The following is a 26,648-nucleotide window of genomic DNA, read 5'->3' as shown; positions in this document are numbered from 1 at the left end:
GTAGTAAACTGTCTCCCAAGCACTCGTTTATATATGCAGTTGGGCATTCAATTATTTCAAGATGGTTTTGTAGATGATTTTCAATAAAATAACAAAAAGATAACAATTTTATTCTCATTTAAAATGGAATTTTGGTCATTGTGGTCAGGAAGTGCACAATCAGATGTGGCCTGTGAGTGGCACTGATGGAAAATGTCATTTAAGTTGCCCATCCCTGCAATGGAATACAAAAAAAAGAGCAGTTTCTCTCAGCCATCTCAGAGTGATTAGGGGAGAAGTGTGCTGCATTTTACTGGCCTTTGTGTGTCTGAGGAGGAGGCGCCAGGCACTCGCAGTGTGGCGCACACTCACAGACACACAGAAGCATCGTGACAAAATCTCTGTGCAACAATTAAGGTGATACCTCGGTTATGTATTGATCAATGCCAATTTAGCAGTGTAAATCTATAATCTACCCGGTTTATGGGCCCAGCGATTTATCGGTTGGGCTCGACTATGCATACCTGTTTGGCGAAGTGATTAGGAAATTCACCGCAGAAATGAGGAGCACTCCGAAAAACACGAGAGGACAAGCGAACCCTCGAAAGTGAATCGAATGAAAGCCGTATTAGTTAAACTGCGAAAGCATTCCATTTAGGGAGGTTTATAATGAAGACAAATTCACTTTCCTGCGTGAGAAAGAGGCTAATATGAATGCAAGGTCTACTGCCCTGAGATATTCATGCATAAACAATGCAGCCACTCTGACCACTGCTGTTCATGTACATAGAGCCGCCTCCAGTCTGTGTAATCCAGCCAGAGAGCAGTATAATAATCGTATTACCTTTATGCCATAGCTCAATTTAATTTAATCCAATAAAAGCTGCGAGGAATGAACCCAAAGGTATTAAAATATACTCTCGTTCACAGAGATTTCCAAGAGAACACGTTTGAGTTGAGCTGTTGTTAGCCATGAGACTGGCAGCACATCATTGAATAACATCGTTGATGATGACAAAATCCCACTTTTGCGGCGTAAGCGGAACGGAATCCCTGATAATGATGTCTGTGCGTGCTGCACTCAGCTCAAGGGAACCTTCAATTAGTGGTCATAGTGAGTCAGTGCATGCAATGACACCTGCCAAAGCAGCGCTAATAATCAGGACAAACTTTATGAATAATCTCTTTGTGCCATTACACACTCACACGTTGTTGCACTTGTGTGTACAGTCTCGGCGGTTGCATTGTTGTCGGCAGGGTGAAAGGTCACCAACTGATGACAGACATTTAGATGGGAACCCAGGAGAGGAAAGGGGGGAGAACAACTTTGGGGTGTTGAGCGGATGCATCAACATAAGCGCTCCAGAACCCACGAGCGCGCACGCACACACACACACACACACACACACACACACACACACACACACACGCACGCACACACACACACACACACACACACACACACACACACACACACACACACACACACACACACACGCACACGGCTCAGATGAGACCTCACCGCGGCAAAATCATCCCGGGGTAACAAATGAAAACTGACAGCATACGCGTCTTATATATTATGCTTAATGACTCCCCTTCCAATCGACAATGTGAGGTCGTTCCAGACTCGTACATCTTATGTTAAGGGGGCGGCAGTTGCTTATCTGCAAGGACTTGGTCTTGGTCTTATTTATGAGTCACTGGGCTGAACTGGAGAGAGAGAGAGAGGAATTGACATTTCCTCAACTGAGTTTGGGAAAAATTGTTTTCACATTTTCATACTGATTGTAGATGTGGTAAATCATGAGGAAAGTATTCATATTCATATTTCAAAAATAATTTGAGAATGAGATATGACATGATTTATATCCAAGGTAGAAGGGGGTTCTTTCCACCGCCAACTAGATGACATCAACAGCACTACTGACTCATAGCAGCCCAGCGGTGTGATCAGCTTTACCTCAGCTGCTTCAAGACATGATTTATGACATGCAAACGCTCAGGCAGCCCGAGAACTTCCGGTTGTCATAATTTTCAGCATTTTAGATTTACCACAACCGTATTTGCTACTCAATGCGATGTTGCCAAAGGAAAATTCAAAAAGCTCAAGTTTCATTGAGCAAGAGGCACGACTGCATGCTCTGCACCTTACTGCCAGGCCTCCATTAACTACAGTATTGGTCTTTCGGTCCAGTTTCTTTTCTTTACATTGCCAGAGGATAAAGATTCAACATTGCTCATTGCCATTCAAACATTTCATGTGAACTGTGGGGTTTTTTTTTAGGTTATTTTTTTCGTTCGTTTAAAGGGGATGTGTTTGAGGGAGACAACCAAGGCTGGCTCCCGATGACGAGACGGAAGACAGCACAAGCACGTCTGTCCGAAACCATTTCCTCATCAACCAAGACTATGTTGTGCATCCTGATCCAGCTGCTGTCAGCCTGGCGCTTGACAAAACACAACTCTCCAAATGGAAATCGAGCAGATGAGACGAGAGGTAGAGAACCTGACATTGAAGCAAAGTCATTCTTCGTTTTGGGGCTTATATGAAGAGTTCAAATATCACGAATAACATGTATAAAATGAATGCAGCTCACGCTTCTTTAAAGTTAATTTATCTGAAAACTGGATGAATAAAAAAAAAAGATTTGAGTATTTTGTCAGAGTTATTATGAGTGACTCAAGCTGTTTGTGATTGCACATTGTTTTACAATATTTTTGTAACGTTTGTTGTCTGTTGTCAGATTTGAACCAATACACTTATCAGAGACAGTAAATCCCTAAAAGCAAGGGAACTAAAAAATTCATCCATAACAAGAGTTCAGTGCTCAGTAGTACTATCTTAATCTTAACCTAATCCACTTTGAAAGTACGGTCAAATTGTTTCTTCTGCAGCATGTTTGGTATGTTTGTGGCGTGCGTTATGAAAGGGCATGCAGTTTTTGGAACTGGAGCAAGTTTTTGTTATTATTACACAGCCTTAACCCCGCATATATTCCATTACTAAATTCGCATGAGAAAACAGCACGGAGTAATCTCCAGATAATTTCAAGCGAGGGATTTGAGAAGCTTTACTTCTTTATTCACATTTTGTGGCAGACTTACTGTTACTTTTTTGTATGTTCATGGGTGGTAAAAACCTCCTAATGGGACTGGAATTGGTGAAGTTAAAAGTGAATGGAAACCCAAACATGACAAGTGTGCTGCTGCCTTTGGAGACAAGCCACACTTTGTCTTTGTCAAAGTACAAAGAACCTACTAGATGGATGATAAATAAAGAACCCATTAGCATTGAGGTGATGAACAGTGAAGAAAAAAAACAAAGCAAAACGTGTCAATGATTTATTCTTTTTGTTGCTACTATATGTCGCCTACAACAACATGCATTCACCTAGTCCCCTGAAACCACTCTGCACCTATGGAGTTGTTCTTGACTACAAAGCAGTGTTGTAATACACCATATGTTTGCAATGCATTCCGATATCTGCCAATAACAACAATGATATGCAGAGGAAATTGGATTACATGTCTTTCACTCTCTGTTGCATTTGTGGACGTGAAGCGGGAAGAATGCATTTGATTGCTTGCATATCAGCAGTAAATATGAGGAAAGCTGAGCAAAGGAAAAAAAATAAAAATCATATAATTTCCCATGAGCCATGTCCGTTGGAGCCGTGGCTCAATATACACCGTACGTTCACATCTAAGGGAACATAACCTAATAGCTAATTTATGTCAGTTTTTGTTGTGTCTAATATTTCCCACACACCAAATGTGGATACATATAACCATATTCATACTCTTGCGCAGTAATCTACACCTTGACAGCAACATATAAAGAACAGACATAGCAGCTGCCAGACTAGAGCTTTAACGCCTAGACGACCCCCCCCCCCCCCTTTACCCCCACTGGCAGCTTTTCTCTCGACTGTACGTGCATCAAATTTCAAGTTTTAACTCCAAATGTACCAAGCACACTGATACTTAATGCTGTGCAGACAAGGAGTGACTATTTCAGGGATGAGTGTACACACACGCACATGCCCATAACACCCATGCCTGACATGCACATTTTTCTAAAATGGAAAGTCAAGCATGTTGTTGGTGCAGATTAGCGATAACAAGAATATGGCCCATGTGAGTCAATCCCTTCAAAGGCATGTGTTGGGAAGTAAGACGAACCAATGTAAAGTATGAGTAATAATTCTTTTAATGTGCCTTCTTTTTTTTGGGGCTCAGACTTTACTCAAACGAGACCATGGATCCCTTTGGCAGTAAAGCTCAGTGAAACTATAATCACGCCTTCTACTCTGTTTCATGTACAGCAATTCTTTGTGAGTGTAAATCTTAACCTCGGGTTTATTTCATTCGGCCTTGTAATTTTTAGCATTTGGAGCTATGTCACTTGCAACTTGTGAAACTATCTTGAAGTGTTTTTGTGCAAATGTGTTGTGTAAGAGGAGAGGGTTGGGCAAACGACAACTGCCCTTAATGTCTGATGATGTTCCGTGCAAGAAACAGGTGATGCCTTCACCTCATGAACTGAACATACTCTAAATCCAACAGACACTGGGTTGTTCTCCCATGACGCAACATCGCAGACCTGTGAGCAGGACCGTAAATCCCTAATGTCGGATTTCATCGCTTCGGTTCACTCCATCCGTATATCTTAACTTAGCGTGACGACTCGCGATAACAGCAGTCCAAGTATGAGACCAGTTAAAAAAAAAAAAGCTACATGGGAGGAACAACAAATGTCAGCCCGGCAGTAAAGTAGCTGGCCTTCACAGTCATTCCTTTACATTGCTAGCTTCTTCACAGTTCCTCGTATCTCCAGTAAGCTGAGATGAAATTCGACCCATCATGTGATGCGTACAGACCAGGTGGCAATTTAGAGAACTTCAACAAGTCCACTGCTCTTGGTCACGTAGAGGGTTTAGACACTGTAGATCTGATGACATGTATGCATTTCAAAATTTATTGGCACCACACACATGCAAGCACACGCACAGGCACACACACACGCACAGGCACACACACACACACACACACACACACACAAACACACACACACTTTGGATTGTATGTGAACGCCAGAGTACATACGGTGGAAATAACTCGTGCAACTACATGGAGCAGATGTAAATAATATGAAGAAAGATCCAAACATGTTCAAACTAAGACCCTTCATGGAGTTGGGAAACAGTGTTAACCACACAACCACAGTATTGTCCGAGGATGGGAATCATAAGAACTGCTTTTGAATTTTGGGATGGGGAAAACAAACTAAGGATTACTTGCGGTGACACATTTGGATGGAAAACTGACTGATGGCGTGTTGGAGTGAAACATGTGTATTTCATCAAGAGCACGGTCACTTCCCAAAGGAGAAGGCGTGTTCAACAGAAGATGCTTACAACTAAGGCAAAATAAGTTGGCAAAATATGTTCTCATTCGCCGCTTCAGTGCAGTAATGTACAGCAGTTAGAATAAAAAAAAAAACTCTGCTAAACTCTCCCACTAGTGAATAAATGTTTTTAAATGTCTGAACTAGATATGCGTGATGGCCTTATACAGTTTGCCAAAGGCGCAGCTAAGGATTTACTTAAATCCTGTCATTTAGTCTGCAGTGCTCTTTTAGTATGATTTGAACAGTTTGACGGAGGCTTTAGATTTGACTTCAGGGAGCACGCCAGGAAAAACATTAAATGACCATGTGGGTACACTCTTGAGCAAGAGAGGCAAACAGTGTCAGAACATGTCGTACCGTCAGAGTCCATTTCCTTAAAAGGGCAAGCTACATTAAGGTACTACAAATGACTGAATGCCAATGCTGTTTTTAGACATTTCTTCCCGAAGTCAAGAAGGTACATAGTTGTAGCCGCAATAGCATCGGAAAGCAGAGCAGCAGTACCTCTTAAGATAGCAGCCCAATGTAAAGTGACTGTGCGCCCTTGGGGACTTGAGGTTTTAAAAGGTAATGTAAGGTATTCTAGAGGGAAAAGGAGAAAACACCAAAACGGAAGCTGCAATAGGAGTCAAAAGTGGAGGCAACAAGATGTCATAGCTGAGAATATGACAGCACTGAGAAACAAACCAAAAAGGGTGATTTTACACATCAGTACCCACTCCTTCTTCACTCACGTGTCTAACTTGGGCAGCTGACAGGAGGCTGGGGTGGGTGAAAGAAGGGGTGGTGGGGGGGGGGGGGGTTGTCAAAGGCAAACAATCAAATTGGTTGTTTTAAATGCATCCTAATGCTCGCTTGCTGCTGCAGCGGTTGAGCGTGGAGGCAACACAGACCTGGCATTTTCGCCAAACACCTCAGGTGGCTGTGAACGCTAGATGGTGAGAGTCTCTTATGTCTCTCTCTGTTTTCCCTGCGCTTCCTCAAAATGTTGCCACGTGAAGTTTGACCTCCATGTTAGCGCTGCCAAAAACAAGAATATATCACAGCGGTGCTTATCAGAAAGCTTTAGATTCAACAAATGCTAAGAGGCTTGCACTCTGGGGTGAATGCTCATGTCTGCATCTGCAAGAACAGAACATTTGGGCACTGGACGGGACTTCCATTAGACATGTACACAGTACATAGGGTGCTCTTTGGGCCACACGCAGATAACTTTCAAGTAAGTGGACGAGCGCAATTTCACCCAAATGTCTTTGTTCTCTTCATTACTTTTATACAGATGTATAATTCCAGGGTGAAACACGGCTTGAATCCATATGCAAATGTATTGACATCCGTGCAATGAAGAGAGGAGAACATGATTTGTGTGGGCACGAAATGTGGCGCCGAGGGCTTTTATATGGCAGTGATTCACAATTTAATTCTGCAACACGGGAAACATAAAAAGGCTAACAAAGCTCACCTGTGTCCTATCGAGGCAGCAAATATAGGCTGTTTGTACACATTTGTAGGAAACGAATATCCTTCAACATGCTTATTTGGCAGTTTAACACCACATATCAGCGCTTGGCATAAATAAAGTACCCATAGAACTGGTGCATAATGAGATTCCAGCGAGGACAGAGCATTTAAATCAATTTAATCATCGCCGTTAAAAGAACAGACGTAGGAATATGTTCGTTTACGAGGGCCCATATGCAACAAGGAACAAAGGCACAGAGCCACGAGTCAACGAGTGGATTATGGTGCTACTGGTCAAAGCCAAGCGACGGACTTACTGACCCATTTAATGTCCACTTCCAGTGGAGATGCTTGTTGGATGTGACCCCGTCCCCTCCCCCATAATCCTACACGAGATGATGTAGCCTCAACATGAGCAGCGATATTGGACTTGACAACAATCCAACTGTGTGCCATGTAGTTTGTCAACATCACTTTGCCGCGATTGAACAACCAGCAAATGCGGGCAAAGGGAAACAAGCCAGGAGGTGCGGTCCTCGTTAGTTGCTGAATGCATCACGAGCAGCCGCAACATCTCGCACTTGTCTTCTATGTATGTGCTTTGATTAAAACACCCTGCTGATCATTTGTCCGCAGTTCTCATATCGTCATTATGTTCATAATTGGCATCATTTGCATTCGGAACGTAAAAATATTTTCTGCACAATTAGATGCTATAGCGTTATGATCGGCGTTTCGCGGCTCAAGCAAATCTAGAATATCATTGCTGTTTTTGTTTTGAAATCATTCTGTAGCTCAAAAAACACATGCATCTCCAACACTGTGATTGTGGGAAAGTCAATGAGCCGAGAATGAAGATATCGCAAAGAGGCCGTCTGGCGACAGGCAAACCAAAGTGCCCATCATTTATGTGTCAACAGCAGCCATGTGGGAGGACAAGTTTACTGACATGTTGATGATCATCTCAGACTATTCTCCCCTGCGCTCATCGACGGATGCTCGACATACATTAGTCAGCAGCAAGACCACGCCAATGCCTCGTTTGTCAAGGAGAGAAGAAAGTCCTCATAGACGAGACAAAACGGACAAGACAGAAAACCCATCAATATGTTGTTGAGCAAATATTTTGTGGTGTACTTTTCCTAAGTTCGCACTCTGTGCAGGCACACTGCATAGCTCAATTAAAATTTGTGGTTTGAACGACAATTTATGTTCCGTGTCCTTTTCCATTTAACGAGCCTTAAAATCAGCCCTTGAGTTGATCAGGCTGAAGGGGTTCAACCTCAAATATAAAGAAAAATGTGAAGACAGTTCCTGACAGAACACCATTTAAAAAATATATTTATATATTATCCTCAAATTGTAACTCTGAATGAACGCAACGTGTGTTTCTGGTGACATTTTCCCGCCTTCATTTTTTCATTTTCTTTCGATCTGACTTTTTTGGAATTGTTCTCTATTCCTGACTGGCAGCCATATTTTAAAAATTTGATGGAGTAAATGTCTACATTATAATTCCATCTGGCAGTACAGTATTGATTAATTAGTGAATGAAATCTAACTTTTTTCTCAACTCAACTGTATTTATTGAGCACTTTCAAACAGCTATCGCTGCATACAAAGTGCTGTACATGGAGCAGCTAACATAGATACAACAATAAAGCAATAAATCAGTAACAAAAGATCGTAGAAAGCACCAAAGTTTGACTGTAGGTTTCTCCAATGTTCTTTTTTCTTAACCCGACATAATCCCCATTTTATACACAAACCCCCGCCTTGGCCTTGAGTTATGCGGTTCAGCCGGCTGAACCGATTTTGACTGTCCCAACCCTGCTCCTATCAAGCCAACGAGCAAACACCTTACACATTTCTGAGCCCAGTGATAATCTGTGGAAAAGTTGTTTGACCTCACTGACTACTAACTGACTGCAATGAGCAGTGCATGTGTTTAGGACCCAGGGCGTGAAGGGATTAGGTTAATTACTGGCATTATATTCTTAGAGTAGGGTCTATGCAGGCCCCCTTTTCAGCTTCATGCCAGCTTGTTTAAAAGTTTCCAATGAGAACCGGCTTGGTTGATATATTCCCCCTTTCGTGTCTCTTGAGCCAAACCTTAAGTCCTTGCACTCTTTTGCAGCATATGAAAATATTTAATGGCCAGTAGGGACTTAGATTTCCAGCATCACTTGGGGAATGATCTAACATCGCCCCGGGCCAGACTTTGCACCTGTCCGGGCATGTACGTTTCCAGTGCCGTGAATATGCGTCTCTAATAAGAAAAAAAAAAGAAAAAAAAAGCGCTAGCAGCAGTCCCTTGAGCTTTTGGGACTACTCAGGGAATGCCCACATGGTAAACCTATCTAAATCCCAAAGATACTGATTTGTTATGATACGGTGGCTAGCTTCAAGGTGTTTTTACCGCACACTCTTAGTTCCTACACATCAGTGTTTTTTTATCCTGAAAAGGGTGGAAAAAAGAAAAAAAAAACAACAACATTATATTAGAAAAGTCCAGTGTTAAGAAAAAATAATAATAATTACCACACAAACATAAATGCAACATACTGCAGCCAACAACTATGATAAATCTCTGGAAATAAAATAGTTAAATATTTGTTTTGTGGATTTAACTGCACTTTTCAATGATGGTGCTTATGTCCCAAAACATCAACAATTACAGTTCAAGGGAGATAAGTGAACAATAGTTGAAGCATTCTTACCATGAGCTGGATCCGGTGGCCCAAACTCCAGGTTGTACCTCAGGATGTAGAAATTATTCCACACATAGAGCTGGTTATCTCGCGGATTATAATCCACAGATGCAATGTATTGATACTGGTTGGGAAAGTGGAGATCAACATATTCCCCACGGTTCTGCTTGGTATTATAGATGTAATCGATCATGCTCTTGCTGACTTCGCTTTCATTGTCCTCATAGGTGGAACGGACCACATAGAGTACTCCGCAGGCCATGAAGGCATTGGAGGCTGAGCGTTTGTCATAGGCCGTCTCCCACGTCGCCTCAAACCGTAGCGTGTAGGGGTTCAACTGGCTGATGACTATCATGCCATTGTTCTGCTCTGTCGCGTAGATCACCCAGAGGCCATTCTCATCTACGGCCAGGTCAATGTCTGTTTTACCACCCCACTTATAGGGTGACGTGTCATGGTAATTGGCGTTGTTGATGATCGCTTCCCCGCTTTTGATTCGAGTTCGCAGATCAAACTTGACTATGTTGCGGGTACGTTCTTTGTTGAAAAACACGGCACCATCGTAGACCACAAATCCGGTTCCGTCCACCCGGTGGGGCAGCTTGTAGGTAACTGTTTGGCGGGCATTTTGGAAGTCATCCAGGGAGGAATATTCAATTAGAGTGTCTGTCCTATAAGGAGTCCAAGGCATTAAGTAGATCTTGTCAGCAGCTTGCAGTGGATCTTTGCACCAGGCGCCAGCTTGTTGCTCCGCTTCAAACTGAAAGGAGGGTTCCGCGACAGCTTTCAGAGTCCCGGGGCAAAGAAAAACTAGTAATAGAAGAAAGTACAATAGAAGGCAGACGGGGGGTTAATAGGCCATCAAAAGCACCATACATGTAAGATCAAAATAAAATGCATGTTTGTCTTATGAGCTGTCCACAGAGAATGAGGAAGGCAAACTCAAACGACGAAGCGCTACCACCAATTTTCACAAGCATTATAAGGATTTTGCTACTGTGCATAGCAAGGAATAAAAACCAGTTATCAAGCATAATATTTATGTATTTGCAATTATCTGAAACAAAAAAATACGTTTTGCCTGAGATTAACTGCAGGAGAGAAAACACAAATGAGGGCAACATAAAGGAAACCCAACATAAACAAAAACTCATGTAATTAAAAATAAAAAATACAGCCAAACTTAAGACATAAAAGGTCACGAGAGAGCGACAGTCGACATAGTCTGGGAGGCAGACACGTGTGTGCCGAGATGCGTCTCACCTCTTGTACAGTAAAAACCTTGAGAGGCATGTCATTAGCAAGAGGTAAATGTCGCAACCATTTATAATGTGTGTGTGTGTGTGTGTATATATATATATATATATATATATATATATATATACAGTATATATATATAAAAGTTCAATAAAGGGTCTTTTGAGGTGTTTTGATTCGGGCTCTAAGGCATAAAAACCAACAAAGAACTGAACAGTGCGTAGTCAAGTGAGAATAATGGGAGGAAGGTGAGAAAGAAAGGGACCTTGGAGAAAGAAGGTGACGGAAGAAAGCAATCGCTTCACTCTTACCAAAGCATGCTATGGAAAACGATTTGGAAGCCAGGCAAATTGTGCTGAACTGCAAAAGCACCCAGGCAGAATGGGGAGGAAGAAACCTTTATGGAGTGAAGCCAATACGCCCCGAGTTACATCATTTGGCAGTGTGTGTGACCTGTGTTTTCTTTACAGTCATTCTTACTTCCCTTGGTGCACTGCACTGATGGTTCACATCGCATTTAGTGGACTCTGAGAAGATACAGTGAAACCTCTAAAGTCCATCCGCACACCGAGCAATGCAGTAGAAACTAACTAGTGTCGCGCAGTGTGCGGTTCGGGTTTTCATGAGAGTCCGATTGGCGGACGGAATTGGTGATGAATGACGCCATGTCGCTGACTTAATACCCAATCAAAAAGGCACATGAGCTTTCAAGAGTCGCCAATTGAAATTGTTCGCGATTGTCCAATTCAGTTGCGTTTGGCTGCGATGCTCGAAGGTTGAGCACAACCTCTTCACATCAGCGGTCAACCTCGAATTTGGTCATACTGTGTATCTAAGCAATGTTCTCATTCAAAACAATGAAAACCGAGTGTAGTGGTAATACACTGATATCTTACATTGCTGTAACCGTAATTCCAATTAATTAACTCATGCTGCCGACTGAAAATATTTGGGTTTGACATCAAAAGTGATCGACAGTTCAGCTTGATTTTCAGAATTTACATCTCGATCGGCTACACAACTTTGAAGACTTGGGGCGTGAACCTCCTCTTTGGGGATCAATATGGGGTTATCTTTTTGTTTTGTTTTTTTCTTTACTGTAAATGAAACACCACACTTTAAATCCTTGGTTTATTCACACAATAAGGGTGTTCACACGGCAACTTCTACTCCGGTGTAGCACGGGGCTGCCCCATAGAGCGTTCACACGTACAAAGTTATACCAGTGTAGCCCATGAAAAGAGCTTAAACCCGAGCAAATTAAACCCTGCTCAGGAGGTGATTTAAAAATTTATTCTGAAGTAAATGCTAGTTTGCGGGGCAGCACCGATATCAAATGGGACGTGTGAACGCTACAGTGGTAGATTCGCTTCGCGTGAGAAGAGTTGATTACATACAAGTATTGCATCCATGTACGACACGATGTCGTCGATTTGTTGCCGAATGAATTGTAGAAAGTGTTGCTTTCATGCTCTGTTGTTCTTCCGCCATCTTTCCTTTCTCTCTCTCATCCTTTTACAGTGTCTGATAGACCACAATGTTGATTTGTCTGGAGAAGTATAAACCATGTTTTTTTTCGATATGTCACAAACAAGGCGGGGAAAAGGAAGTACACTTTACGCATGCGCATGTTTTATTTTTATTATTGTATCGCACGGCCACAGAAACTGCCGTGTGAACACAAGTGGGGCTGCACCGGGGTTAACACGCTTCTCTTTAGTAAGCAGCTTTATATGTGAGAACGCTCCGCAAAATTTACACCGGTGTAAGATACTGTATATCACAACAAAATACATCGGTGCGGCACCGATGCAAATGTGTGCCGTGTAAACACCCCTTTTATCATTTGGCGTTTGCTCAAATATCTTTCAACTGTGTTCTTTTAATGGGTATTGCGTGAGTGTGAGAGTGCGTGTGTACGTGTGTTTACTCCCCTAGTTTCCTTTATAAGGGTACAGGGGTAACAAAGAAGCGGTCCCTAGGGCTGCATCCGGTCCGCCACTGTCCTATTTATGGCCTTTGGTCTGTTTCTCATTTTCGAAGATCAGGCAATATCAAATGTTCTAACGGTAGTTGTATCGCTCAGTGAGCAGCCAATTCATCCATTCCATTTATTGTGTATGTGAGGCCGTGGGTGCACAAGTGTCATTCTCCATGCATCGCCATGTCTTTTAGTTGCGTCAGCATGTGCAGATAAGGCCCCAGCGTCATTCGTTGTTCATGGAAATATGTTCATCTCTATAGGTGACTCAGTCATCATTACTCTGATGTTTACTTGATTCGAGTGTGCCATTTAACGTACTGCAGCCGGTGCGAGGACAGTTATGTCACTGTGACTGACTGAAAGCAGAGTGTCAGGCTCAGTCGCGCGGGCACCATATTGTACATTTCCTTTGCATGTGTGCGCCACTGACGAAGTGAGTGATGACGGACAAGTTTACAATATTGTGCCTTGTGAAGCATTAGCCATTTCATTGTTGCACCATGATGCATTTTTTTTAATGTGATGTTTATTCATGAAAGCTTTGTGAAATGATCGCTAAATCAGCTACAGTACTTGTACGACTTGAAGGGTTGCATTTTGTTTGTGAATTTATGACGACATGGAAATGTCATTGTTTTAGTTCTTTGTTTTGTTTTGGTTTTTTTTGTTTTCATGAATACATTACAATTTGATAATAATATATAAACTTCATCCCATATTTGTTTAAGCTTGAGTTTGGACTCTTGGCTCTGTGGCTGTCTTTATTGCTCTCATTTTTTTTCTGCCATCATGGGGTGCTGTTTTCCTCTGTCGACCCATTTGATGTATATGACTACTACACTCATGGCTTTATTTTATCTTCAGGGCTTTTTAAATGGTTGTATTGTTTCTGCCGGTGTTATTTCAAAGGTTCTTTTTTCTACCTCTTCTCTTTCAACGAGCTTGTCTTCTCTTTCACACAGTGAGAGCCGCCTGGTTTTTATGCTGGTTACGCCTCTAAATATCTCCACAAGAAAAGGTGGCTCGATCCAAAGAAAATATGCTGGCACACATGGACGCATGAGGGGGTGGAAGACGGTCACCAAGTGCCCACTACACAGCGACTAACTTAATATCATCCGCAAGTGGAGATCTTATTACACTTCTTTCTAAACATATTTTGCACTCTTTGATTTCCTGCATCCACCACATACTGGAGACCGTGCACCTCTCCTGCGCTGAATTTAAAGTGAATGAGAGGAGCCATTTCCATTGGCCGGAGGGTAAGTTGGCTCTGTTCACTTCCACAGTGGCGGAAACGCTCCTGTCTCACTGGGCCTGTCTACTAAAAATACCCAAAAGAAAGAAATTTCCACTCGTGTGCAGTGTGCAGTGTGCACACTCTCGTGTAACTGCGAAATGTGGATGTGTTCATAATAAACCCATCACATTCAAACTCATGATAAATGGGAGTTAGCACCCACCCTGACACAATTTAAAGTGCCATGAGCAAGCCGGGTTCAGAAAATGAGTTCATCTGTCCTAGTAGGCTTTTCCTGGCATGTTTTTGCTTTCTTGGAGAAGCCTGAATTATTTGGTCTTTCACTGATTGGAATTTGGAACTTTTCATCATTCCATCCACTTTGACTAAGGCCCCAGTGACAGCTACAGAAAAAGACTCAAAGCATGATGCTGCAACAACAAGTTATGTTGTTCTTTTGGTGATGAGCAGTGATGTGTTTGCACCAGAAACACCTTTTGGGAATCTGGCCAAAAAGTCCAAAATGTTCTAAATCGGTTTCATCGGACCACATCAGACACATGTTCCCACCTGCGTTTTGGAGAGTTCAAGTTTTAGCAAAACGTAGGCAGGCTTCCATCTTGCCACCCTACCCCATAACCCAGACAAACTGTTTGAAGAAGACGGGAGATTGCTGCCACATGTATCACACAGTGGGTTGCTGTCAGCCTCTTGGCAGCTTCCCTGACCAGTTTTACTCTCATCTTTTCATCCATTTTGGAAGGAGGTCCAGTTCTTGGTCATATCCCTGTTTGCGCGACTTGATGACTCTATTGACTGGGAAATTCTTGTGTACCTTTCTCCTGACTGATACCACAACAGTAAGATACTTGTGATGCTGTGGAAGTTCTTTGTGGGTTTTGTTAATGTGTTGTGCTGTAAGCCGCGACTACACAAATGTCAGAAAGAATCTAATGGCTGAACTTCATTAGAGGTCAACCAGAGGGACTTTAAATGGTGACGGATGTGCGCATTTAACACGATTTTAAATCTGACTGGTTCATTTACAGCCGCATCCACAGTCATAAGAGGGTGTGTACATTTCTGCGAAAACATTACTTCAGTTGTTTATTTACTTCCCTCTCTAAAATACTCTTTTTTTTCCCCAAGTGAGTGGTACAGGTCATAGTGACAATGGTGGGAAACATTCGACATGATTCATCTTATACTCGTGTTTTTTTATATCAAATAATGTGGCATTTAAACATGCATCTGTATGATTTTTATGTCTAGTTTAAGTAGCATTTGTCATACAAGGGAGAGGTGGACATGTAAATTCTGCGCATCCTTTCATGACACATGATTAACACAGCGACAAACGGGAAAACGGGAGGATGCATTTCCTTGAATTTTGCAGCAAGCAGCCCTGACTGAAATGTGTAAACAACCGACCGAATCCATGCCTAATATGTCAAAAAGGGTGTGGTGTCTCAAAAAGTCAACAGAAAATATTTCAGTGTAATGCCTTATTTTTTGTCAAATTATTGTCAAGTAATTGCTATTTACTTCAGCCAAATTCAGTTGATCAGTTGTGACAGACATGTGACTCACCTTTGCCTCTTATTTACCATCACTGAGATACTGCTGTTGTGGTATCAACAGACAAATCCATGTTGAAAACTCACAAAACCTTTTGGCATTCAATGACAGGAGGCCTAACCTAAAGGTGTCTCAAAAATCTATGTTTTTGTGACTTTGCGTTTCCTGATGGTTTTAGCTAAATTGATGAAATTCAAGGCGATTCAAATTTAGAGGTTGCACTGTAGTCCACAAGTTGATCGGAGGTACCACCACAAAAAGTTTACAACTCAACGCCACAAAACAAAAGTAGCTCTGGTTTGGATCGTGTCTGTCATTTACCTTTTTGCTCCACTTCTATTTTAAGCATTGGAAGAGAGAATGAAAAGGATGGGGGGGGCGGGGGGGGAGAGATTAATATGTATTAACTTCCATCGTTTCGGTTACACATGGAGACACAGCTGACATATGGATAAGGATAGGTTGACCTAATTAGAGAAAACAGCAACGTTTGAAAAATCCAATGCCATGGTCCTGTAGAAGGTGAAGATGTACATCAAGCACTGTACATAATTCATAAATATAAAAAAAAAGAACAGTGTTGGGTGGATTAATGTTGAATCGCGCAGTTTTTCATGCTCATATCTTGATAGTAGTTAAGCATGTTAAATTTCAATAATCATGTCTGAACTGAAAATAAGTCAAATATTGTATTTAACAGTTGGATCAACTAACTATTAAAAAGAGTGGTTGTAATTAAAACACAAACACATTTGTTGGTCATATTTGTGAAAACAGCCATTATTTCTTCACAGACTTCACTACATGCTACATATAATCTGTGGAAAAATATCAGCCATCTCTAGTCGAATCTTGTGCCTCTGTGTTCATATACAAGAAACCATCGCACCAGAGGAAAACACAACTACCGGTAATCTGAGAGGGAAGGAGTGATTTTTGAGGTGTCAATCATTTGTCACGCAGTTACTGGCACCTACATCACAGCCAGACCCCTGCGGCATCCCAAAAAAGTAAAAGTTCAAAATTATAATATTTTCTTTTACAGTTACACTTTACAAATAAAATGCTGGGCTTATGTGAGGCTGCTACTACTACTATTATGACTACAAAGGTCAAGCCATAATCACCGGTTTAACAATTATGACACATTGTGTTTGTTTGTTTTTTAAAACTGTGAATTTCTCCTTTAAATTGCAATTAACAAGCCTAATTGTGTTAGAATTCACGACCTGACTGCAGACACTATGAAAAGAAAATCACTCCACCCATCAGTGTTCGGAAAAAATACAGGTACCACAAATGAACACAAATATAGACTGACAGCTCCATCTTAAAGAAAATTGTAAATTGGTGCCATTTCAATGCTGCGCTAAATGCCAGGGAAAATAGCTCACTCAGGAAGCAGGTCGGTGGAAATTCCTGGAAGGCATAATCAATCAATTACAAAATTATCATTTGTATTTGCCATCCATGTTAATCCATGCATTTTGCATTTTTAACTTGACAATTTCACGTGTGTGTGTGTGTGTGTGTGTTACCCCAGGAGATTCCAGAGAAGGAATATTAAAAATGAAATCTAGATATGTTCAATACATTTTGAAGACATTATCACGTGTGTGTTCATTTTGTGTGCACGCTCTACAATAACGATGTGCTGATATTGCCTTTTAACTGTATCAATAAGAATCAAATATCAAATTGGATATTAACATGGATCGTAAGTATTCATTTACAATATATATCCTAAAAAAATCAGGTGAAAGTCTAGGTCAGACTGCAAACAATTATTTTTGCTGTACTATTCAGATGGTTTAGTTTTGACAAACAGTGATAGGATGTCACGTCAACTTGGGATGGACATTTGACTTTTTTCATTGATCAATCATGCAAGAAAGTAACCATCAATTAATCTGCCAGGAGGAGCTATCGTGAATGTGGAAATGGTGTCAGCTGGCATCATGATAGTCGAATGCAAACTAGTTCATCCATCAAGTGCATTCCAGTTTGCCTCGTTTGCTTTAAGACAAAAGTAATGAACAATCTGTTCCACAAAAATAAATAAATACATCCATAAGTAGAGCAGACCGGTCAATTAATTATCTGATTCATCCCAAATATCAATCTCTTTGATCGAGCAAAAACTGGGATGAAAATGGCGACATTTGATTTAAATAAAAAAAAAAAAAAAACTTACAATGATTATTTCAATGTCAAGTGCAACATTGTGACTGCATTGCTTGTTTATAAAATATAACTACTATAAGCATGGGGCAGTCTGTCAATACTTTTTTCTTTTGTATGACATTGCGGCATTATTTCAGCGTAAAAGCAGTTGCATTTCGGATCACTGCATATGTAGTCTGACGTAGACTTTAAGAAATCCAAAGTCTCTTATCAACACATCGAGATACAAAACCTCTTTGTGTCAAAATATGAAACGGGAGGCATTCTCAAAAATCTACAATTGCATCATATGCTCATACTTTGACAAAAGAATCGTTGAAGTTTATTTTGGAAGATGAGATATGTGGCTCACCTACCACTTCATATTTTGACTTGGAGAGAAAGGCCTTAGTATTTGTGTTCGTACAAAATCAGTTAGCCGGGATCTCTCATTATTCAGGAGAAAACAGTGGTTCATAACCTAAAACACATACTACGATGTGGGAAAAGCGAAGCCAGCCAAATAACAGCGGTTGAAGTGAAAGAGGCCTCTTCAGCCACTTCAAATCAGGTTCAAAGAAGACAGAAAAATCTGAAAAGCGAAATACAGCAGATACATGACAGGAGAGCTTATAGGGTTAGTCTGAACTATATTGAGGAAATGACAAATCAGTGTAATCAGAAATCAGCGGATGGAAAGGGGGGATCTGGTTGCCATGGAGATTTCCTGCGGATTGGACAGGGGAAGGGAAGACAGTCAGTTACTTTTACTGAAGCAACAGTGAAAGACGAGGCACTCCCCTCCCACACCGAGCCTTCAGTCCTAAACTGTTTCCACTAGCCACTGAAATAGCAAGAGAGTTATTTCTCCATATATCAACTTAAGAATACAGTCACATGATCGTAAAAATAACTTTCCTCAAGTATGAATTAAAATGAGCTATAATTACAAAGAATAGCTGTATTAGAATTTTAAAAAATACATCTATATCATTTGGCTAATAACTCTCAATAAAATATGTGGTATTTAGGTCTTTAACAAGTGATACAAAACAGTGTTATAAGCACTGAACGTCATAAAAGTCGATAGCAGTGCCACGCTTGCCATTTGAAAATTGCATGCCGAGTTCAGTTCTATGAACGATTTATCTCTGCTTTCATTTTGTCTGACTCAAGCAAGTACTAGAGCCAAATGAGAGGGTGACTCAGTGCCAGGTGAAGTAAAAATGTACGGAGGCAAGCGCTTCCTTGGCTGGAGGATAATGTTGCTGATGAGGGCACGCCATGAAAAAAAAAAAAAAAAAACGAAATCATAAAGCCAAAGATGAAATGGTGGAAACATGCTGCAAAGGCCACTTGCAAATTTGAGAAAAATCCCCAAATTGCTTGTGTGATCATGCAAATTTTCAATTCGCTTCAGTTGGCCACACCAAAAACAATCCTTTCCAACATTTGTGCAGACCAGCATTTCATCGGCGAAAGCTTTTGAGGGACTGTTGGTTCTAGAGCAGAAATGAGGGCACTGTCTGCAGGCCCGTTGTTGATCAGCTTAATGGGGATTTAATATGTTGTCTTGTAAATCAACTTCTCAAGTCTTGTATCCCAGCAAATCCAGGGAACCCTAAGCCTCTGAGCCACTGTAATGTTTTAATCACAAATCTCGATATTTGGCATGTGCTCTGCTTTGTCTGCAAACAGCAGAGAACTGTATGCTACTAGATCCCTTCTACGCCAACGTCGTAGGATCTTTTACTTGGTCTCGGATCTAAATGCAGCAAATCATACTTGTCTTTGTCTAATCTGACAAAAAAAAAAAAAAAAAAAATCACTGCAACAAAAAGGCAGTGGAATTTCTCAAATTAAACACAATTCAACTGACAGTGTGTTATTGCTGTTTTTCTACAAGAGGTTATCCAAAATAAAATGTGCAACTTTAATGATGAATATAAAAACTGGGATGTGTTAGAATAAATTCTCTTTCTCGCTACAGTTAAAAGTATTTTGATATCTTAATATTAACGCCGATACAGTGATCCCTCGCCGTTTATCGCGGCCTCGGTGCATCGCGGATTTTTTCAAACATATTCATTGAAAAAATAAAAATAAAAAATAGCGAAAATGCCGCAAAAAGTTCACAAAAGGTCCCCGAGAGGCAGTGAAAGTCAGCAAAACAACAGCGTGTCACATAGAGCAACATATACAGTACTACATGTATGTGTTTACTGTATTTCGTTATTTATACACTAAACTAACTTATACATGTTTAAATATATTAGTATATAGCATGAAGTAATGTTAATTACTACAAACATGCATGTATACCATTAAATTTGGCCTTATATATATTATTTATACTCAAACACATGTACATATATCTATACGGGGGGGTTCGCTACTTCGCGGATTTTCGTCTATCGCGGGTGGTTTCGGTCCCCATTAACCCTGATAAACGAGAGATGACTGTATTTTTAAACTTGTATGAGAGTTCTAAAAAAAAAAAAAAAAAAAGTTATGGTTCCTCTAAAGTCAATGACTATGTTAATACGGCATCAAACTAAACTTGTTTAATCCATTTATCTGAACAAATTGGAGGAATACCAGTGTCCCAGAACGGACTTTGTTCGATCTTCGTAGTTTCTCTCCAATGTCCAAAAAAATTTCAGAAGATTAGTCATTTACTGATTGGGAAAAGCGTAAGACATGGTCGGTCCATTAAGGGCCAATCAGATCGACAAGCACCAAAAAAAAACAAACAAACAAAAAAAACCCCTCAGAGCTGGTGTCTCACAATGATGAGAGAGAAATGTGGGGAAAAAAAACATTGTCATTTCTTCTTCAAGTGAAGTAGTGCTTTTGTGTGTGTGTGTGTGTGTGTGTGTGCGCGCGCACTTGGGAAACAGAGGATTGGTTTGAGGAGAGCAACAAAACAAGTTACATTTTACAAAACACGAGTCGACTCGAGTGGGAAAAGCCGGGCGTGTGCGGATAGGTTGGGGGTGGTCACACTGGGAGCACATTAAACACTTACCGGGACAGTTGCGATAGGACACATTCTGTGTTCTTGCTCCTATTCTGGTTGGGCATGGACCTTTGAGAGGCAAACACATGGCGCTACAGACATGCACAGACTGCAACTGCTGAGAATGAAACGCTTCCTCTTTGGTTTCAACTTTGTCACGACATATCTCGGCCTTGGTTATTTAGAAGGGTGTCTTTGTCCACTTAGTAAGTAAGAAAGAGATTTAAGGAAATAGCGTGCGGAGGAGAGTGTGCTGTATGGCAAATCCCTTTGTGTCAGCAGAAGGTGGCACGGTACAGTATATGATCAATATGTGATAATGAGGCAAGTGAGGAATGCCGTACATGTTTAGATGTTGAACAGATGAACAGCTAAAACACAATACTCGTTATTGCTTACTCTTTTTAACAATAAGCCTTTCAAGCCTTGGAGAGGTTGACCTTTAAGTTGTCAAGGCGTACTCCGACTAATGATGTTCACCGGTGCAACCTGAATCCACACTAATGGGCATATTTGACAGGTATACTAATAAAACATGAACAATGCTCGCCTTGTAGGATAAAGAGATATTTGCATTACAAAATGCGAATGATAGGAAGAATGAAGAGTCACCAAATATCATCTTCTCATCATTTCCCCTCAAATTATTCCGGTTCCACCTGATTAGCTTGTCTGGCAATTCATGTAAATTTCCGTCGTTAATCAGGTTGTAAAGGTTACTTGGGGGAATACTCCTCACAAACTGCAAATGAACATGGCAGCTCAAAGGACAAAAGGGGATTTTTAATGCAAAGGGCAATCTGAATTTTGTTTGGGATCTGAATGGCAATGAATATTTTACAACTAGAGAGGAAAAAAAATGCTGACGATACCTCCTCATCGAAAAGATTATCTTGCTGACTTATGAGTACAGCCGTTCTGGTCTCTTACATAATGAAACATCTGTTAGCATGCCTCCACACCTGTTTTATTGACGAATATTAAGCCATCAAGGTGAGCTGTGCTTTTGCCTGACAGACTTCTTCACGCTAGAGTAATGAAACACTCTCTTGCCATTATGGAGAGTCAGCATGACTTCTTCCACCTTCCCCTCTGTTCTGCTAACTCATAACCCGGCTCGTCGGACTGCTGAAAACACGGTGAGCACATCAATAATACAAGCGAGTACAGAGGAGATCCAAAATGTCTTACGGGTCATATATCATGAGAAGTTCATGGCATGACACAGGTGGAAGAAGAGCCAGAGGAAAAGGGCGCTGAAAGGCCGACAAAGACAGCGGACGATACGGACAAGGTGAGAGCAAGAAATGGGACGGTGATGTGTCATGAAGCTGAGAAAGAAAATCAGGACAAGAGCGCCGGCGTAGTGCTGGGATGGAGGGTGACTTTTCAATTCATGAACGTGGGGTGAGAGTGGGATCATACTTACTGTAGGGCACACACTCATACTGGACCTCCAGATACTTGTATGTCCCCGGACAGGGGTCTGGGAAGACGTCTGAACCCGTGATCACGATACACTGCGTCCGATTGTTGCATCTGTGAAGACAAATACAGCATATGAAGAATTAAGCAGCAAGTACGTACATCTCAAACGACAATAAGCATTGAAACGTCAATTCTGTAGAAATATCACACTACCAGCAAAGGGCTTATTCGTTGGCATTCTGGTATAAAGTATTTGCAAGTGCTACGTGAGTAAAAAAAAAAAAAAGGATCTTAACAGAATAGAACTTGGGTAGAAGTCAACTTTGTAGAATATTACTTGGGTGAATGCCTTAAACTATCTTACATTTGGTTATTTAATTATCAAAAGGAATGTTCTGATTTTAAAAGTACTTCAATATTGGTACTCGAAAAAGCAACTCATTATTTTTATATTCACTTGAAATTTATTTTTCATTTCTTTATGTAATTCAAGTTCAGTAGTTAAAGAACTGCGAGTTGGCTCAAGAGCAAAGTTAGCCGGGCCATCACATGACACTGGCGTCTACTGGCCTCAAGCCGGAAGGAGCGACAGACAGAGAGAGAGACAGAGAGAGAGAGACTTTTATGAAGGGATCAGGGAAAAATACCCCCCCCCCCAAAAAAAATGAAATAAAATAAGGCCCCTCTTAGGAATAAAACCATACGTCAGACTGGTTCCAGTCAATAACATGGTGATTGACAATGCGTAGGGAGCAAGATTGCACACTAGCTGGAAAAAAAAAAAAGGTGAAGCAATGTAAACCACTACACGAGCAATGAGTGTAATTTTTGGGGCATATGTACGTTGGTATACACATTTCTACCTTTTTTGTAAGAGGGTGATATGACGATAATTGCCTCAATAACCCCAGGAAGTCATATTTGGTACTGAGGGGATGCAAAATTCTATTGACAAAGTGAACATTCTCGATCAATAATTCTGCTCTGCTGATTTAGCAGGGACATAATTGTATCTTCTCCTGCACATCAATAAAAAAGTCTATTATAGGTTGCCTTGTATTGTGTTTTCCCCCCATTTTACTGAGCTGCAGTAGTCATTACTGCTCTGTGTCCAAATGTTGATAATATAATATTAGGAAGTGTATTGGAACAGAAGTAAGTCGGTTCCAGTGAAGGCACTGAGGAAAGAGCAGATGCAACTGTATTTTTACAGGTTTACAACCTTAAGGGTGCAAGTCTGATTTTATTGATGCATGAAGAATTATATATTTATGACAAGAAATTAAGTTATGTTTTGTTTTTTTTGTTTGTTTTTTTAATTATTATTATTATTTGGTTTCACTGCATTTCCACACCTTCCTGCACTTATTTGTGGCAGAAAAATTCTAATGGGCATATTGTTATTCTTAGAGCTAATGTATTTTATCACAAGATATAGTAGTACAATATTTCTTTAGTCTCTGCCCGCGCATGTGTGCAACTTTCACTTCATTTTTGGATACCAGATCATATCACTAACTTTTATTATTGTTTTGTTGGGAAATGAGCAAACGTGTCTCATGAATTCATTTCATTCTCAATCTATTAAAAAAAAAAAAAAGTGCTTAATATGCCACGACTGCACTGGCACTTGCTATATATACATTATATGGTCAATTTGACGACCCTGCCAGCTTTGCTCATGCCTAAGCATATCACACAGGAGCAATGTGAATTACGGTGTTTATCTGGCACATTCCAATGGGAGCAGGAAAATGAATATCTAGTTTACATTAGGCTTATGAAACAGAATGATAACCAAAAATAAAAATGGTGACAATAATGAGCCTTGCCGAGCCAGAGGCATTTGTATTAAACAAGAGAATATAAGCAGGAGGGACTGGCAAAAAAATGGCAAAAAAACACTTCCCATTTCTTGTGAAACAATGTTGACGTATGTGCTGATAGCTTTCTGATGTATTGGCCTCATTTTGGATCTTTGGAGCCCGGCGTCCGGATCTATGGGAGTGAGGGACTGTGCTTGTCTCATCTGTGAAATCTTGGGCTTCTCCTGAGACCGATTGAATAAGGCTTAATGACTTCTATGCATAGTTCTAGGCCTCCATTGGAGATCACGCATGTAATTGAAATTCTTAGCCTAAAAAGTTCACTATTTCAGCCTGCCAGGGCACAGGTCTCAAAGTGCACTCTAATTAAATACATGTACAGTATTATTTCTGTGACTCTCTTTTGATTGTCTGAGGTTATTTTCTAATTAACAACCACATAATGAATAGTGGTGTTATTTATTTTTAATGAATAATTTTGTAGTAGATGTTTACTACATGTATGTACTTCTTGGTATAATTTTTAGTATTGTTTCGGCAACAATTACACATTGCTCCCGGTGACCACGGCAGCCCCGTTTCAGGCCACCGTGGATTAAAAAGGTTGGTCGTGATCCAACGCAAGGGCACGGAATGGGCAAACATGACAGGTAGTAACTGTCGTGGATGCCCAGTGAGATGTATGAGTGTCAAAACATTTGCCATGGCAGTCACTATGCGGATGACAAACCCAGTGGGCCGCAATAAAACGTAATGAAACCGGGGTGAACACAAGTAAACATGATGTGATAGGGTGTGTATCCAAACTTGAAGGTTTTGCTGAGTGTACTTTCCGTCAATTTCTGGTCCAGCGTCTCGGCAAGTTTAAAGCTGAGTGATACACTTGACGTAAAATCCAATCCATTTATCCTCACAAGTTGTGCTGGAGCCTAACCCAGCTGTCTTTAGGCAGTAGGCGGGGCACACTCCAAAGTGTTTGCCAGCCAATCGCAGGGCACACATTGGCAAACAACCATCGACACGTACAATCACATCTAGGGACAATTTGGAGTGTTCTATTAACCTGCTGTATGTGTTTTTAGAATGTGGGAGGAAACCGGATTACCCGGAGAAAACCCACGCAAGCACGTGAATAACATGCACAAACACCCTGCACCTCTGTACTGCGAGGCGGATGTGCTAGCCACTCAACTACCGTACCACAAAACAGATATACCGTATTTTCCACACTATAAGGCGCACCTAAAAGCATTCAATTTTCACAAAAGCCGAGAGTGCGCCTTATAATCCAATGCATCTTATATATGGATCAATATTCTGTTATCTTGGACGTAGTGCTTTAAATGTTCTGTAAGGCGCTTTGAGAGAGCTGCAGCGGTTGTGAAAGCTCTATTTAAATAAAGCTGTATTGTATTGTATTGTATTGTATTGCCTTTAGTGTAACTCCATCTAGTGGATGCATAACACAACCATAGCTTCTGTAGATTCTATTTCATGCACTTTATACCTCGAAGTGCCTTAGAGTGCGGAAAATACGGTAATCAAATAAATATTTTCAAACTACGGTATGTCAAGAAGTAAACAGAAGAAAAACATATCAATGCAGGTGAAGATTAACACATCCATTCCACGAACGTTGGTTGACCTTAACGTGAAATGAGTCCAAAGGTTAAGCTTGCGCGACATCACAGGTTGAAACATAAATCAGGGTTGACCTTTCAAAATGGAGCTATGACAAACTGAATTGAACAGAGCTGAATTGGAGTAAACATCGGTCAATTCATTCTTGATGTAAGCATATCTGAGGAAAGCTGCAAGAAAACCTATTAATCACTTTCACGTGCACTTGCCATGCCCTACGATGGCTTCTACAGTGGTCATACTGTACGTCGGTCACACTGTTGTGATAGGTATAGAGTGCATGCTTCTCGTAGGGAAGCTTTAAACCTAGCAATGTTTGTTGATGCATCCAAGTGTTTTTTTGCAATAATGTAACAAGGCATGTGTTTGAAATGTGTGGCCCTCAGCCCTCACACAAACATTGATATTAAGGATTTTATTTTGCTCTGAGTTTGTATTTTTTTTCCGACTGAAAAGAAGGATTGCTTTCATGCAACAGTGTAACAAATAAATGTTATTTTTTCTGTATAACCGCATAAAATGATGTGTAGTCATCATCATAGCATTCGACCTGTTTTTATATAAGCTGAATGTCAAGTGCGAAAAGTAGACTTAAATGCACAACTTTTCCTTTGTTTAAAAAAATAAACCCAAATGGTCACTCTCATCGGACAATTTAAAGCAGTTCATTTGATTCATCTGCTGCTTCTCATGTGATGCAGCAATTTTGGATACGGATAAGATGCACCTTAATCGGTGAATCTCAGATGAGTTTCTTTGCCTCTGCTCAATTTTCCATCCATCAAAAGTCGATAAGATCCTAAGAGGCCATTTGGAAGTCGCGAAGTAAGCAGCGATGAATAAAAAACATTGCAGTGCAGCAATATGAGAGAGTGGCTCAAGTGAGCACAGAAAATGAAACACAGAAAATGGCACAGCCTACTTCCTGGTGTTTGCTGTTTGAATTTC

At 40.8% G+C, this 26,648-nt stretch overlaps 1 protein-coding gene across 14 annotated transcripts in view; it reads right to left on the bottom strand.

Annotated features, from left to right (window-relative positions):
* The window catches only part of adgrl2a (adhesion G protein-coupled receptor L2a), a 106,161-nt gene that overhangs the window by 31,688 nt on the left and 47,825 nt on the right, over positions 1-26,648 (bottom strand). For all 14 annotated transcript variants that reach the window (XM_086115028.1, XM_086115034.1, XM_086115035.1 and 11 more), the window contains 2 exons: positions 22,235-22,344; positions 9,574-10,374 (listed from right to left, as the gene is read on the bottom strand). In XM_086115028.1, the coding sequence (XP_085971154.1) occupies positions 9,574-10,374; positions 22,235-22,344 (911 nt within the window). The remainder of the gene's footprint in view (positions 1-9,573; positions 10,375-22,234; positions 22,345-26,648) is intronic.

Source organism: Hippocampus guttulatus, chromosome 7, assembly GCF_054856545.1.
Source record: "Hippocampus guttulatus isolate MCC_2025c chromosome 7, RoL_Hgut_1.0, whole genome shotgun sequence".
Classification (NCBI taxonomy): domain Eukaryota; kingdom Metazoa; phylum Chordata; class Actinopteri; order Syngnathiformes; family Syngnathidae; genus Hippocampus; species Hippocampus guttulatus.
The sequence above is the reverse complement of the archived record's forward strand: the minus strand, read 5'-3'. Positions and strand labels throughout refer to the sequence as shown.